At 45.4% G+C, this 18022-nt stretch overlaps 1 protein-coding gene across 1 annotated transcript in view; it reads right to left on the reverse strand.

The window, feature by feature from the left end:
• The window catches only part of cadps2 (Ca++-dependent secretion activator 2), a 120023-nt gene that overhangs the window by 93960 nt on the left and 8041 nt on the right, over positions 1-18022 (reverse strand). The window contains exon 2 of the mRNA XM_034535305.1: positions 3972-4085. Within this exon, the coding sequence (XP_034391196.1) occupies positions 3972-4085 (114 nt within the window). The remainder of the gene's footprint in view (positions 1-3971; positions 4086-18022) is intronic.

Here is an 18022-nt window from a genome sequence, read left to right on the forward strand (position 1 = left end):
CACACACACACACACACACACACACACACACACACACACACACACACACACACACACACACACACACACACACACACACACACACACACACACACACACACACACACACACACACACACACACACACACACACACACACACACACACACACACACACACACACACACACACACACACACACACACACACACACACGTCCTCTGAAGACAGAAAAAAATATAATAAATAATAATGAAATAAATTCTGTCAAATAGAAAAGAGACCCTACATTTGGTCTTTTACTGGTTGCAGTGTTAAAGACACTTTGAGAGCCTAAAACCGGATCCTTGAGGATTGATCCGGTTCCCCGGAGCCGGAGTTTCTATAATATTATAAACGGGTAATGATTACCTTCGTTGTTAATTAATCTGGTGATGTTTTGATTAATCAGCTGATTATTCCGTCAACGTGACGGCTTCAAATACTAATTAAGTGAATGTCCAACCAAATCAATCTCACTCAGATATTTATAGAAGCGGCGACTCGTCACATCGAAGGAGCCACGGACGGGAAACGTCTGGGACTCAGAGCGGTAATTAACTCGACTAATTGATCAACTACTCTGATAATTGATCGTTAAGCGGTCACGTGATCCTCTTGTCTTCGTTTTATAAATCGTACAGTGATCATCTTTATGTTTTGAACCGATGGAGACAAAAACCAACGAGATTAGAATCCGATCGATGGCAAAAGTCAACGGCGGTTGCGATATTTAGTATTTAATGTCGACATAGATCTGACGTGCAGCCGTCAGATCTATGTCGACGTGGTTTGTGTCCGTTGAGTCTTTACAACGACTTTTAATTGGTTTGACATATTAAATTATTCGGCGTCTTGGAGCATAATCGTGTGTGAAAGTCTACGTGTGAAGCGATGACACAGTTTTCAACTATTTTAATTATTGATTAATTCATCAAAACGTATCAATAACATGTCAGAAATTGTTTTAAAAATGTCCCTCGACAGCGAGCAGAGTGCACGGCCCAAAGCCGAGAGAGAAGAAAAGCATCAAATCTAAAAGATGAAAGCACATTTTATCATTTTTTTGTTTTTCTACAAAGATCCAGCAATCTTTTCAAAATAAACTTCCGTCTTCACGGGAAACAAAACCAACAAAAAGCTTCAGTTGACTTCTCACCAACAACCGTCTCCCCCTCCCTCCCCTCCTTCCTGTCCGGTGCCATCTTTATACTTCCTGGTTCATAATTAGGCGAATGACATACAAACGGACTTTGTGTGACGTCAACAACAATGTTGTGTAGTGTGTTTACTGCCCTGAGAGACACTAAAGAGTGACTAAAGAGTGACTAAAGAGTGGCTAAAGAGTGGCTAAAGAGACACTAAAGAGTGACTAAAGAGACACTAAAGAGTGACTAAAGAGACACTAAAGAGTGACTAAAGAGACACTAAAGAGACACTAAAGAGTGACTAAAGAGACACTAAAGAGACACTAAAGAGTGACTAAAGAGACACTAAAGAGTGACTAAAGAGACACTAAAGAGTGACTAAAGAGACACTAAAGAGTGACTAAAGAGACACTAAAGAGACACTAAAGAGTGACTAAAGAGACACTAAAGAGACACTAAAGAGTGACTAAAGAGACACTAAAGAGTGACTAAAGAGACACTAAAGAGACACTAAAGAGTGACTAAAGAGACACTAAAGAGACACTAAAGAGTGACTAAAGAGTGGCTAAAGAGACACTAAAGAGTGACTAAAGAGTGACTAAAGAGACACTAAAGAGACACTAAAGAGTGACTAAAGAGACACTAAAGAGTGACTAAAGAGACACTAAAGAGACACTAAAGAGTGACTAAAGAGAGAGAGAAAGAGATAAAGAGAGAGAGATAAAGAGAAAGAGAAAGAGAGAGATAAAGAGAGAGAGAGAAAGATGCTCCCAAAGAGCAGTTCCATGTTAAGTTTTTTGTTTTTTTTACAGTGTAAAATGTCCCGGTCACAATTATTAACTTAATTTCAGGGATTCTTATCAAAAGTTTAAATCTAGATTCCAAAAGTTTCCCTATTAAATCGTTAATAAATTAAATTGCCTCGAGCGCTTAAAATATATCCGTCAGTTTGTTGACAGGAAACTACAAAGTAGAAGTATTCAGATCCTCTAATACAGTAAAAAGTACAACATGTACCTCTGAGATGTACTACAGTAAAAAGTACAACATGTACCTCTGAGGTGTACTACAGTAAAAAGTACAACATGTACCTCTGAGGTGTACTACAGTAAAAAGTACAACATGTACCTCTGAGATGTAGTACAGTAAAAAGTACAACATGTACCTCTGAGATGTACTACAGTAAAAAGTACAACATGTACCTCTGAGGTGTACTACAGTAAAAAGTACAACATGTACCTCTGAGATGTAGTACAGTAAAAAGTACAACATGTACCTCTGAGATGTACTACAGTAAAAAGTACAACATGTACCTCTGAGATGTACTACAGTAAAAAGTACAACATGTACCTCTGAGATGTAGTACAATAAAAAGTACTATGTACCTCTGAGATGTACTACAGTAAAAAGTACTATGTACCTCTGAGATGTAGTACAGTATAAAGTACTATGTACCTCTGAGGTGTAGTACAGTAAAAAGTACTATGTACCTCTGAGATGTACTACAGTATAAAGTACTATGTACCTCTGAGGTGTAGTACAGTAACAAGTACTATGTACCTCTGAGATGTACTACAGTATAAAGTACTATGTACCTCTGAGGTGTAGTACAGTAACAAGTACTATGTACCTCTGAGATGTACTACAGTAAAAAGTACTATGTACCTCTGAGGTGTAGTACAGTATAAAGTACTATGTACCTCTGAGGTGTAGTACAGTATAAAGTACAACATGTACCTCTGAGGTGTAGTACAGTATAAAGTACAACATGTACCTCTGAGGTGTAGTACAGTATAAAGTACTATGTACCTCTGAGGTGTAGTACAGTATAAAGTACAACATGTACCTCTGAGGTGTAGTACAGTATAAAGTACTATGTACCTCTGAGGTGTAGTACAGTATAAAGTACAACATGTACCTCTGAGGTGTAGTACAGTATAAAGTACAACATGTACCTCTGAGGTGTAGTACAGTATAAAGTACTACATGTACCTCTGAGATGTAGTACAGTATAAAGTACAACATGTACCTCTGAGGTGTACTACAGTATAAAGTACAACATGTACCTCTGAGGTGTAGTACAGTATAAAGTACTATGTACCTCTGAGGTGTACTACAGTATAAAGTACTATGTACCTCTGAGGTGTACTACAGTATAAAGTACTATGTACCTCTGAGGTGTAGTACAGTAAAAAGTACTATGTACCTCTGAGGTGTAGTACAGTATAAAGTACTATGTACCTCTGAGGTGTACTACAGTATAAAGTACTATGTACCTCTGAGGTGTAGTACAGTAAAAAGTACTATGTACCTCTGAGGTGTAGTACAGTATAAAGTACTATGTACCTCTGAGGTGTACTACAGTATAAAGTACTATGTACCTCTGAGGTGTAGTACAGTAAAAAGTACTATGTACCTCTGAGGTGTAGTACAGTATAAAGTACTATGTACCTCTGAGGTGTAGTACAGTAAAAAGTACTATGTACCTCTGAGGTGTAGTACAGTATAAAGTACTATGTACCTCTGAGGTGTACTACAGTATAAAGTACTATGTACCTCTGAGGTGTAGTACAGTATAAAGTACTATGTACCTCTGAGGTGTAGTACAGTATAAAGTACTATGTACCTCTGAGGTGTAGTACAGTATAAAGTACAACATTGCACAAAAGACATTTGATGAGTGGAGAATAAAATGTGACGAGAGCAAATCAAATATATATATTTTAAAAAAACGAAACAGTTTCTGGGTCCAGAGCGACGGACGACCAGCCAAAAGAAAAGATGAACACAAACACGCGGCCTCGCCTCGTAGTAGCTCCTCACGGCGTTGCAGAACGCCTCGTCGGCCACTATCTGGGTTTCACCGTTGAGGAAGGACAGGAAGCGCTCCTTCACCGCCTGCAGCTGCTGCTTGTTCACCTGAGGGGGGGGGGGGAGGGGAGAGGGGAGAGGGGAGAGGGGGGGGGGGGAGGGGAGAGGGGAGGAGGGCAGGGGGAGGAGAGGGGAGGGGGAGGGGGAGGGGGAGGGCAGGGGAGGAGGAGGGAGGGGAGGGGGGGAGGGGGAGAGGGAGGAGGGGGGGGAGGAGGGAGGGGAGAGGGGAGGAGGGGGGGGGAGAGGGAGGAGGAGGAGGAGGAGGAGGGAGAGGGGAGGAGGGCAGGGGGAGGAGAGGGGAGGGGGAGGGCAGAGGGGGGGAGGAGGGGGGGGAGGAGGGAGGGGAGAGGGGAGGAGGGGGGGGGGGAGGGGAGGGGGAGAGGGAGGAGGAGGAGGGAGGGGAGAGGGGAGGAGGGGGGGGGAGGGAGGGGAGAGGGGAGGAGGGGGGGGGAGAGGGAGGAGGAGGAGGAGGAGGAGGGAGAGGGGAGGAGGGCAGGGGGAGGAGAGGGGAGGGGGAGGGGAGGGGGAGGGCAGGGGAGGAGGAGGGGAGGAGGGGGGAGAGGGAGGAGAGGAGAGGAGGAGGGCAGGGGGAGGAGAGGGGAGGGGGGAGAGGAGAGGGAGGGAGGAGGAGGAGGGGGAGACAGAGAGGGAGACGGAGAGGGAGAGGGAGAGGGGAGGAGGGGGGGGGGAGAGGGAGGTGGAGGAGGAGGAGGAGGGAGAGGGGAGGAGGGCAGGGGGAGGAGAGGGGAGGGGGAGGGGAGGGGGAGGGCAGGGGAGGAGGAGGGGAGGAGGGGGGGAGGAGGAGGGGAGGAGGGGGGGAGAGGGAGGAGAGGAGGAGGAGGAGGGGGGGGAGAGGGAGGAGAGGAGAGGAGGAGGGCAGGGGGAGGAGAGGGGAGGGGGGAGAGGAGAGGGAGGGAGGAGGAGGAGGGGGGGAGACAGAGAGGGAGACGGAGAGAGGGAGAGGGAGACGGAGAGGGAGAGGGGAGGAGGGGGGGGAGAGGGAGGAGGAGGAAGAGAGGAGGAGAGGAGGGGGGGAGAGGGAGGAGAGGAGGAGGAGGAGGGGGGGAGAGGGGGAAGGAGAGAGAGAGAGATGTTATCAATTAGAAACAGTTAAATGTCTTTCAAGAACAACAGAGGAAGGCGATATTCAATAAAAGTAACAAACATTAAAAACTATGTTTTAAACTTCCTGCTGGTCCTTTCCAGCCAGAGACAGTTCTGGGCTGCTTTTATATTCCTTAATTATTCCACATTTTACAGAGTCTGCCCGTTGTGTATTATTGTGAAGAAGGAGTATTTATTTAAGTATTTATGAAAGCTAACTAAGTACTTTGTCCTCTTTATTAATGTATTATTTATTGTTTCAAAAGGTTGGAGGTAGATGGAGGACGTGGCTGCAGGCCTCCTCCGTCTCTCCACTAGATTCAAGTGTCTAGTTTAGGCGACGTTAATATTTTTCCATCAATAACGAAAACATTTTTAAACCGTGTTAAACCATTATTCTTCCGCGTGTTGCAACAAATGCATTCTGGGAGTCAAAGTGCCAATTCTCCAGCTGCAGCCCAGTGAGCGGAGGCCGACAGCTTTCTGTGTGCGCCGCCTTCAGGGACCTTCAGGAAAGCTGCACGTCGTGACCGTTTGCCTTCAAAGAGACTCGACGGGCTGAAGGTGTGAAACGCATCGTTCGGCACAGGTGAGGGAGCTCCTGATGAGGGGGGGGGGGGGGGGGGCCTCGTGCTACAGAAACACTTTTGTCATTATAATAATATTATATAATATTATATATAATAATTTTAGATTCATGTGAAAACATTTGGATTCATTCTAGTTTATCACCAACACGAACGCATCATGAGAACGTTATCATTTACCTTCAGCCAGTACTCGTGTTCACTGAGCAGAGCCTGAATGCATCATGAGAACGTTATCATTTACCTTCAGCCAGTACTCGTGTTCACTGAGCAGAGCCTGAATGCATCATGAGAACGTTATCATTTACCTTCAGCCAGTACTCGTGTTCACTGAGCAGAGCCTGAATGCATCATGAGAACGTTATCATTTACCTTCAGCCAGTACTCGTGTTCACTGAGCAGAGCCTGAATGCATCATGAGAACGTTATCATTTACCTTCAGCCAGTACTCATGTTCACTGAGCCTGAACGCATCATGAGAACGTTATCATTTACCTTCAGCCAGTACTCATGTTCACTGAGCCTGAACGCATCATGAGAATGTTATTATTTACCTTCAGCCAGTACACATTTTCACTCAGCAGAGCCTGAACGCATCATCATGTAACTGAAGTGCACCTCCGCCGGTTCTGTTAGCAGTGCTGCTAACGTTACTAGCTAACGTTACTGGCTCTCCTCCTATTGGTTTAAACACTGATTGGTTGTTTACAAAGTCACATGATCACATGTTCTACTGATCACATGATCTACTGGAGGACATAACTTTATTTACTCTGTGATGGTTGACGATAAACCCTGAAGGTGGTTGGTGCGGGTCTCGGATCAGCAGCGGCCCGTTACACCGCTACTAACAGTGGAGGTAGCGGCTGAAAGGTCCGATCATAAGAACTGAAAGTTCCTCACAGCGCCGTACGTTATCAGCATCGGTTATTTTAAAACGAATAAAGTGATGCCTCTTCGGTGATGTACGTCAGACTGTCAATCATCACGAAACCCAACAGCAACGCGTCAAACCGTCAACATTGATCAGACGTGAAGTGAGACGCGTTGATCCCGTCAGCAGTAAAACTTCACAGCTAAATGGTGATGACGAGGGAAACGTTGCATTGGACCGACCTTTCTACTGCCATCTATCCCAGGAATCGGCTGCTAGATGCACTTCCTGTCTAAGCTCCGCCCTCCTGAAAACGTCCCTGTTTTCTGGACACGCCCGAGCAGAAATACATGATTTTCCCTCCGTCATTATTCATTTTAATTGGCTGCACTGGCTGAACTCTAGTCAGGTGATCCGGAGTTCAATCAACAGCAAATGACGATTTATTGACAGGAACCAGCAGAAGGAACCTTCCTTTTGTAGCTCATGTGGGTTCTCAACAAGCGGAGCTTCGGCACAACGCCGCAGTCGACTCAGGAACAACGCCGACGCCTCCGACTGACGGAGCGTCTACACAAAAAGAAAAAGGCTAAAAGTGGAATCGTGAAACATTAATTTGCACCTTTGTCGCCGCTCTGAACAGCTGCTGAACCTGCGATATGAGTGGTGAAAAAATTAAATAAACCCAGTTCAACAGCTTTTTACATTTCCAACTGAGACGTTCAAGCATCTGACTCTCTGCTGGCAGGTGTGTGTGTGTGTGTGTGTGTGTGTGTGTGTGTGTGTGTGTGTGCATATCAGCGTTTGTTTATGCTGAGGGCTTTAACTTGAGGAGGAGATCATTGCTTATCGAGGGCAGTTAACAGCTTATTTGGGCAGCAGCAAGGACCTCCCGATGGCAGATCAATAAGCACAAAGAATGCCGTGTGTGTGTGTGTGTGTGTGTGTGTGTGTGTGAGAGACGCCTCTTCAGAAAAACAACCACTTCTCTTCGTTCCCAGGGGCACTTTCGGCTGTCAGGATGCAGCTACGGTGATAAAAAAAAAAAAAGAAAACACGAACCGAGCGAGATCTGTCAGACGTCTTAGATTAATGGACGCAGGGCAGAGAGTGTGTGTGTGTGTGTGTGTGTGGAAATTATAATCAGACTGCATTTCCACGGCTGCCACGATTTTTTCGAGGACACGCCTCTTTCTCTGCTTATTTAACAGCTCAGCTTCTCTCTGCCCCGGGCCATGAGCAAGGCAGCCAGACTCAAGACAGGCAAAAAAAGACGGATTGAAGTGTTTATCTTAAAAGGAATACTTCTCGTGTCATATACAAGTGACGTCACTTAAAAAAAAATATCGTGCCATCGAAAAAAGTGGTTCGCGTTTGTGGTCGGGGGAGCATCGACCAATCACGTTGCAGCTAGCTTAAAACTTAAATGAAGGTTCTTCTTCCACTAAATTATTCATAATTCTGCTCCACAGAATATTACGACAGTCAGTCAAGACTGTTGCTGCAGGGTGCACGTAACCAACGGTCCAAATCTAACGGAGAGAAGGGTCAAATACGCACATTTGAGGAGCTCGACTTGAGGAATATTGAGAAGAAAAGACAAATTGTTAATTGATTATCAAAACCAATTAATGTTCCGTCCATCGATGAATAAATTAATAGTTGCGGCTCTACTTTTTAAACTCAAGGAACTGAACGGCACCTTTTTTCAAAGGAGGAAGAAAGCTGAACTGACGGATGCATTCATGTCCATGTTCAGCCACCACCTGCGTAATTATCTCTCACACACTCACACACACACACACACACGGTCGGAGTACAACAACTCCCCTGATCACCATGGCAACGATCCTCGCTGCGTCGCTGAAAACAACGGAACAATTACAGCGTCGGCACCTCTGGGATTTTTCTGCCGTGGTCTAAAAAAAAAAGAAAACCCGGAGGCAACGGTTCGAGCACTTGAAGATCTCTGGACCAGGTTCAAGGTTCATCCTCTGGGGAGCAGGACTGGGATTACTGTATAATTCAGATACTCGTTACGTTGCAATTAATTCCCATTAAACAAATGTATAAAGAACTACAAATCCCAAACTTGACAGCTGCCATTTTTCTCTGGTTGTTTTCCATAGAGGACCAGGACTACACTGAGGTCCATAGAGGACCAGGACTAAACTAAGTTCCATAGAGGACCAGGACTATACTGGGACTAGTTCTCTGCAAAAAAAAAGAAAATGACTGTTTTCATGCAGTGATTCAAGCATTAGTAAAGTTGCACCTCAGTAGACTCTACCAGCCGGCCATTGAAACCCCACAAGACGGGTTCAAAAGACAGGTACAAACCCCACAAGACGGGTTCAAACTCCACAAGTTCAAAAGACAGGTATAAACCCCACAAGACGGGTTCAAACCCCCACAAGACGGGTTCAAACTCCACAAGTTCAAAAGACAGGTTCAAACCCCACAAGACGGGTTCAAACCCCCACAAGACGGGTTCAAACTCCACAAGACGGGTTCAAACCCCCACAAGACGGGTTCAAACACCCACAAGACGGGTTCAAAAGACAGGTACAAACCCCACAAGACGGGTGCAAACTCCACAAGTTCAAAAGACAGGTTCAAACCCCCACAAGACGGGTTCAAACTCCACAAGTTCAAAAGACAGGTACAAACCCCACAAGACGGGTTCAAACTCCACAAGTTCAAAAGACAGGTTCAAACCCCACAAGACTGGTTCAAACTCCACAAGTTCAAAAGACAGGTACAAACCCCACAAGACTGGTTCAAACCCCCACAAGACGGGTTCAAACCCCCACAAGACGGGTTCAAACCCCCACAAGACGGGTTCAAACTCCACAAGTTCAAAAGACAGGTTCAAACCCCACAAGACGGGTTCAAACTCCACAAGTTCAAAAGACAGGTACAAACCCCACAAGACTGGTTCAAACCCCCACAAGACGGGTTCAAACTCCACAAGTTCAAAAGACAGGTTCAAACCCCCACAAGACGGGTTCAAACACCCACAAGACGGGTTCAAACCCCCACAAGACGGGTTCAAAAGACAGGTACAAACCCCACAAGACTGGTTCAAACACCCACAAGACGGGTTCAAACTCCACAAGTTCAAAAGAGGTTCAAACCCCACAAGACTGGTTCAAACCCCACAAGACTGGTTCAAACCCCACAAGACGGGTTCAAACCCCACAAGACGGGTTCAAACTCCACAAGTTCAAAAGACAGGTTCAAACCCCACAAGACGGGTTCAAACACCCACAAGACGGGTTCAAAAGACGGGTTCAAACTCCACAAGACGGGTTCAAACCCCCACAAGACGGGTTCAAAAGACAAGTTCAAACCCCACAAGTTTAAAAGACTGGTTCAACCCCCACAAGACGGGTTCAAACCCCCACAAGACGGTTTCAAAAGACAAGTTCAAACCCCACAAGTTCAAAAGACAGGTTCAAACCCCACAAGTTCAAAAGACTGGTTCAAACCCCACAAGACGGGTTCAAACCCCACAAGACAACGAAGGACTTCAGACCATCAGATGCGAAAGCCTCCGAGTTGAACCGCTCAGTCTTATCTCCTGAGCGCGATCGCTCCCCGAAGACAAACACTTCCTCCCTTTGTAAACAGCACCAGCTGATCGATGCGGTTCTGTCATGGTGTGTGTTTTTAGGGCTTCACGACTCCCTCCACGTTGACTTTAGGTGGGTTTACAATGACGTCAGATCAGGGCCGGTGTCCATAAAGATACAGCGTCTTCTTCTGGAGGAAAATAAACACTACGTGGAAACATCTTGTCTGAAGATAACTTGCCTTCATCCTCTCCCTCCCTCTCAAATGCTTCCTCCATTGTCTCACATTCATCCTTTTTGTCTCGCTGACATTCAGGACTTAGATCCTACTCGGCGGTCTCCGTCTGTATCGCGTTTGCCGAACGCATACTCTCCTCCTCCAGTGATGAGTCATTAATGATTGAGGTGACCCCTGACCTTTTCTCCCCCGCAATCAGGCTGAACTTTAGATTCGTACGGTCCACCGCCTCTCGTAGTTATTTCTTCTCGGCAGGAGACGCACCGATCGATCGGCCAGAAACCATCAGCCGATCGGCTGTGACGTATCAAACCTACAGTTCAGTTCATTTGCACAATTTAAAAGAAATACACAAACATAACAGGGGAGAAATAATATCATTCATTTCAGTTGGACTATGTTTGTATTTTGGGGGAACTTGGAGAACATTTAAGTTGCAGTCGATGTTTTCTTGTGAACAGACACTTTAATTGTGTGGAGTGAAGGTGTATGGGGGAGGGGCCAGGGGGAGGAACCTCGACCAAAGGTTGAACTGTAATTCAGGTACATTCGACTAATTAGGAACAACCCATTTATTAATTTGATACATTTTGTTTAAGAGTTCAAGACGAGCCTTCCACACAACAGACACCGGTCACTTCCTCATTGAGACTACCGTCAACATCCACCTTTAAATCGTTGCCGTCATCGTCAATGACGGAAAAGTTACAACAATGTTACCGTCCTCCTGTCAATTCAAGTTCTTGGAAAAAGAAGGAAAACCGTAATCAGCGGGTCGGACTTTAAAGACCGAGAGAGTCGCCGTCGGTGCGTCTCCAAGGTATCACGTCATCTAACCGGCAGACGGCCTGCGAAACACATTTTCCATCGACGTGGCCATTCGCCCACGCGAGGTTGCTCACCCCGTTCAGAGAAGACAGACGCAGCTGGTTTAAGGTTGAGGGTTAATCCATTTCTCTGTCTTTAAGGTAGAAGATCAGCACCGAACAGATATTAAACTTGAGCAAACCTCTGTGTCTTGTTGGATTGCACGTGTCCATGGCGACCACAAAGATGGCGTTGTTACGTGCAAGCTCTCTACAGACATCCAGCTCGGGGGTTTCTGGTTCAGATCCAGGAGTCTGTCCCTACGGTATCGAGAGGAAGCCGCGATGTCTGTTTCCTCAGCTGTTTCCTCGCATTGTTGAAACCTCGAGCTCCTCGTGGTCCGTCAGTTTAATGAGCTGTGTTTCAGGACAGCAGCATTTGGAACTAGCTCAACAAGACAAGTGTAAATCAGTGGATAACGACCTGTCTAACTTCCCATCACTAGCTTTAAGCAGCTTATAATGCGTGATTAAAGCTACTAATGCGTCCCAAAAACATCTTTATTAAAGCAAATATTCAAGTATTTATTTCTCCATCCTTTGAATGGTGTTTTTATGCAAATAACCACCATAGATGACAGAAGAAGTACCGTTTCGATGCGTTTTATTTTTGTCCCAATGTTTTAATCTCGGCCGCTCTGATACAAGCGGCCGAAATGAGCTTCCTCCGTAGGGTGGCCGGGCTCAGCCTTAGAGATAGGGTAAGGAGCTCGGACATCAGGGGGGAGCTCGGAGTCGAGTCGCTGCTCCTTCGTGTCCAAAGGAGTCAGCTGAGGTGGTTCATCTAGTCAGGATGCCTCCTGGACGCCTCCCATTAGAGGTTTTCCGGGCACGTCCAACTGGTAGGAGGCCCCGGGGAAGACCGAGGACACGCTGGAGGGATTATATCTCCCGGCTGGCCTTGGAACGCCTCGGGATCCCCCAGAATGAGCTGGAAAGTGCTGCGGGTGAGAGGGAAGCCTGGGTCGGCCTGCTGAACCTGCTGCCACCGCGACCCGACCCCGGATAAGAGCTGATAATGGATGGATGGATGGATGGATGGATGTTTAAATCTCTGTGGATTTAATTCATTATTAAAGAGGCCTATATTTTATATTTCAGAGATGTAAACACCTCAGCTACACGCCCGAAGCCTTTTCTTTCTAAACTAAAATTGGTTGGAGCTGCAGACTTAGGGAGCTTTGTTCAAAGCCACGTTCCTCGGGGCTCGCCGGTCGTGGGGAAGTCGGTAGATCTGGCCGTTAAAAAGCTCATCCAGCAGAAGCCTCCTCGTTCTCACGACTTGCCGGTTGGATCGAGCCAATGAGGCGGTGAAGCTCTGCGCCGGGTTCGCCGCAGGAATAGAGAGCAGAAGAAAGGGAGGAGGAGGAGTGCAGAGAATGGGAGGATGAGATTGAAAAGACTGGACTGGGTAGAGGGGTGGGGGGTGGGGGGGGGGGGGGGGGGGGGGTGACGGCCGTGACCGAAATAGAAGCGGAGCGCCGCCTCGGCTCGCCCGCTGAGGCCGGTTTGAATCAATTGATCATCGCCGAGCGGGACGAGTTGAAGCTCTTTTATTAGATTACAGCGTCCGGGGAGCCGCGGCGGCGCGATCCCATTCAAAACCACTTCATCGGCGCCGGGAAAAAAAAGAAAAAGAAAAGACGCTCCGGCGGCCCGACGGGAGGCCGGAGAGACGCGGTGACATTTCTAAACCGCCCTGAGCGGAGAGGACGCGCTCGTGAGTCCAAGAGCTGTTTGCTGCTACTGTTCATGTCCTCAGAACCAGCGGGATCAGCCTTCGAGCTGCTCTGCTCTCGCGGAAATGACGTTTGAACAAGCGTGACATCAAAAGGATCGACCCACCTTCAGGTGATAGAGAAAACTAAATTAACTTTTGGAGTCTGGTCCAGCTGGTCAGGAGAGAGAATGCAGCTTTAACACATGAAGCATAGAGTTCTATACAAGCAGAGGAGTCGCCCCCTGGTGGTCAGGAGAGGGAATGCAGCTTTAACACATGAAGCATAGACTTCTATACAAGCAGAGGAGTCGCCCCCTGGTGGTCAGGAGAGAGAATGCAGCTTTAACACATGAAGCATAGACTTCTATACAACCAGAGGAGTCGCCCCCTGGTGGCGAGTGGAGAGAATGTAGCTTTAACACATGAAGCATAGACTTCTATACAACCAGGAGTCGCCCCCTGGTGGTCAGGAGAGAGAATGCAGCTTTAACACGTGAAGCATAGACTTCTATACAACCAGAGGAGTCGCCCCCTGGTGGTCAGGAGAGAGAATATAGACTTCTATACAACCAGAGGAGTCGCAGATTTTCATGATTGGATAAAACTCGTACCGGTGTGTTCGGAGAGAATGCAAAACAAAATGTTAGACACGAAACGACTGCACAGAGTCAATAAAAAAGACGGGAAATGAGGCAAACAGGCGGCGCAAATTCAGGTGTTTGACTCAATTCCGGAAACAAACAGAGGGCTCTGGTTTCACAGGTGTGTCGAGACAACACAGCGAGCCGGATGGCTTCGGAAATATCAGTTAAAACGAAAGATTAGTTCTTCAAATTTAATTTTACCAAAATACTTCCCAATACTTACATTTAAATCAAAAGCGCGCCACATTTTTGTACTGCGAGATTCTGAATACGGAAAAAAACATCACGATAACGATGTCACTTTCCTCACGTAGTCCCAGATTCAGATTTTTATTATGGAGGCCAGATGATTGAACACAAACAGAAAAGATTAATTATTATTAATCCATCTATTACAAGTGTAATAGGAGCACTAATAAATGTTCTTTCACTGCAGTCACTGATAAAAAAATGACACATGAAGAAAGGAAAAGCAATTCACATTATTCATGAGGCATCAACGCCAATTATTAGTAAATCATGAGAACTTCTTTCCCAATGCTCCAAGCAAATTACAATGCTTTGTTAAAACAAGCTTTTTTTATCAATTAATATTGTGTTTTATTGCCCAATTATTCGAATGGTGTGCTCTTTTTGCAAAAAAACACTATGGATGACAATAATGAATTATATAATTGATGGAGATATGGATCATTGATGATATCGGTTACAGCATGATATAAAAGTCTCTTTTGTGTTGGTCGGACGCGTGACTCAAAACAGTGAAACGAGCCAAAGCCAGAGCTTTATGATCCATTGCACCTAAATAAATAAATAAATATATATATAAAAACTACAATATACAGAAGAAGTAACCGTTGAACGTAAAACATCCTTGTGTGATCCGTCGAGAAGCTCGGCGAAGAGGTGCAAAGAGCTTTTCTGTCGCTCACCACAGAAGAAAAGAAACGCGGTTTCAGCCGTCGCTCTTCCTTCCCGTCAGACCGACAACGAGCCGACAAACACAGGGAAGAAAAAAAGAGAGAGAGAGAAACGGCAACGACTGGAGGAAAGATATGCTGAAGTGCGTTTTGAAGCCAACGAGGCCGACGTGGGCAGCTGCCGCTTCGAGTGAAATGCTGCGCGTGAAGGATCGCGGAGGCCCGGGCGACTTTATCAGCGGCGAGCAGCGGCGCCGTGTGGGAGTCGGCCGTGACCAACCCGGGAGACGGGTTCCCCTCGACGGCCAAAGACAACCTCCGTCTTCTTATCCTGGCTTCTCCTTTCCGCTGTCAGTGTTTCAGGGAAGTCATTTCAGAAGTGCCGTGTTAGGCGCTTAGCCTAGCTTAGCACGAAGACTGGAAACAGCCGGTCGATGTCCAAGAGAAAACAAAAACCCAACGACGGATCGCAAGCTCACCAATTAAGAAGGTCCGCGAGGTTCACGGGTTTTTAAATGGAGCGAGTCCCCGAGACCCCAAAGGGGGTGGTTTGAGTGGGCGGTCACATTTATGTTAACGTTATATGGCATTTAGAAAACATATCTAAAATGTTTTAAGAAAATCCCAAAATATGCCGATGGCTCTATAGAAATCCTAAATATGCCCATTCCTGTCTAAAAACTTCATTTACAAACAAGAGTCGGAAACTTTCATCACAAAACGGGACGAAGACGGTCGTAAAAGGTTGTCCTCTAAAATAAAAATGGCACAAATATGTAAATAGACTAAAAAAGACGTTAATGTAGCGTTTTTATACATGAAAAACAAAGTGAAACGTTCCTTATTCAGACCGAATGAGGTCTGTGAGCTTCTCGATACGACCTCATATATGATAATTGTGCAGACGTGGCCCGGCTCTGTCCATGGAGGGCATATCTAATAATCCCTGTTTCCACGGGCCGTCATTATAGTCGCTGGGCGGAGGGATCAAAGGGAGTTAAAACATGCTGCAGAAAATAACACGCTTCAAAAGAGGAAAGAAATGTCCTCAACACCTCAGGAGGAATAAATGAGGGAGTGAAATAAAAAGAAATATGTTGTTTTAGTGTTTTTATTTTACACAGTTTACTGTGATATTATAAAAAAGCCTCAGAAAAAGCTGCAGAAGGGAAACATTCAACATATTTCAATGCAAAAAACTACTAAATCCACAATCTTTTGCCTTTTGGTTTTCTACAAGAGGAGTTTTCAAATGCTCCTAAACTGCACAACCGGAACGACCATGTGGACAAAAGAAGGAAGAAATGATATCAAGCCAACGCCTGCCTGGAAGGAAGGATATCATATCCAACGCATGAAAGATAGTCCATGTGACTCAAAGTAAATGAGCTAAAACAACATGCATGACTCTGGGCCAGCTTCCTCCCACAGTCCAATGGGAATGTCATCGTTTGTTGTAGCCCTAAAGCATCCCCTGAATTATGGTCTGTTTGACTCTAAATGACCATCATTTACTAAATGAACATCACGCTGTATTGAAGAAGACTTGAAACTAGAGATTGAGACCAAAAACTAATGTTTACAATGTTTACTGAGGGAATACATCAAGAGAAGTAGAGTCATTTATATAGACTTCTATACAACCAGAGGAGTCGCCCCCTGGTGGTCAGGAGAGAGAATGCAGCTTCAACACATGAAGCATAGACTTCTATACAACCAGAGAAGTCGCCCCCTGGTGGTCAGGAGAGAGAATGCAGCTTTAACACATGAAGCATAGACTTCTATACAACCAGAGGAGTCGCCCCCTGGTGGTCAGGAGAGAGAATGCAGCTTTAACACATGAAGCATAGACTTCTATACAACCAGAGGAGTCGCCCCTGGTGGTCAGGAGAGAGAATGCAGCTTTAACACATGAAGCATAGACTTCTATACAACCAGAGGAGTCGCCCCTGGTGGTCAGGAGAGAGAATGCAGCTTTAACACATGAAGCATAGACTTCTATACAACCAGAGGAGTCGCCCCCTGGTGGTCAGGGGAGAGAATGCAGCTTTAACACATGAAGCATAGACTTCTATACAACCAGAGGAGTCGCCCCTGGTGGTCAGGAGAGAGAATGCAGCTTTAACACATGAATCATAGACTTCTATACAACCAGAGGAGTCGTCCTGCCTGTTATTGATAACCTGTCATGGGTGTAACCCCCCCAAACCACTACCCTAAAGGACAAGCAGGTCAAGCTATAACTGAGAATGAAGAGTACAGCTCCAGATCGGGAATCATTTCTTTGTCTGGTGACTGACAAATAGGGAGGTAATTCAGATGTTTGAAGCAGAATGAGTGTGCGGACCAGAGGGAGCAATTCAGTCAGATTGGACTTCGCCTGAAGGGTTCGGCTATGAAAAGAAAACTGATTGAGAATACAAAAAGGTGTCATTTTCAATTTCACAGACCGAGATCTGCTGAGCCTTTCACCCAATTAATGGTTTGTGACGACACAAAAGGAACAATAGCAACGCACGAGGCTGGTGCTTATTACCACAAACCGTCACACTGAACAGACTGATCGCGATGGCAGTTTATTTTATATGAATGTTCGACCCACAACGGAAACGTTTAATACAGTAAAAATCTTATGTGTTGCGTCTAGTTAAATTCTGGTCATCTGGGGGGCTGATAACTGAACATTAAAAGTGAAAAATATATATTAAAAAAATAGCTGCAGCACTGGAGGAGCTTTATTTTTACACTCGGCATGACAGAGAAGCTCCCTGTAAAATACAAGAAAATAAATAGATGGAGGATCCCACTGTGCTGACGCACTACAGCCCAAAAACGCTCCACTGCTCAGGAGAGTATGATGACACTCAGAAATATGTACGTTTAGAGCTGTGAATCTCACTCTTTCACAGTAAATATCTGAATGGAAATACTGTAAATATGGAGGATAAAACTACTCCAGGAATTTAGTGTTTCATGGTCTCTGATCATGTAACTTTGTAAACAACCAATCAGTGTTTAGACCAACAGGAAGAGAGCTAGTAACATTAGCTAGTAACGTTAGCAGCACCGCTAACGGAGAACCAGCAGAGGTTCCCTTCAGTTACATAATGATGCGTTCAGGCTCCGCTCAGTGAAAATGAGGACTGGCTGAAGGTAAATGATAACTTTCTCATGGTGCGTTCACATGTAATCTAGTCAAATGTAGTGTTGGTGATAAACAAAAATAATCTAATAAATAGATATTAGAGATGAACTATTGGTTTACACAACATTATTAAATCTAATGAGATTTTTTTTAATCGATAAATTACATCTTTTACTTTAACTTGTGTTTTTAATGAAAAAAATAACACTATAAATGACTACAACAAAGGATAACATTTAGAATTGTGTGCACAGTGACTTTCTATAAAAGTGCTGTAAACAAACAACGCAGGGATCTGTTAATATGGATCAG

Source organism: Cyclopterus lumpus, chromosome 6 (assembly GCF_009769545.1).
Source record: "Cyclopterus lumpus isolate fCycLum1 chromosome 6, fCycLum1.pri, whole genome shotgun sequence".
NCBI classification, from domain to species: domain Eukaryota; kingdom Metazoa; phylum Chordata; class Actinopteri; order Perciformes; family Cyclopteridae; genus Cyclopterus; species Cyclopterus lumpus.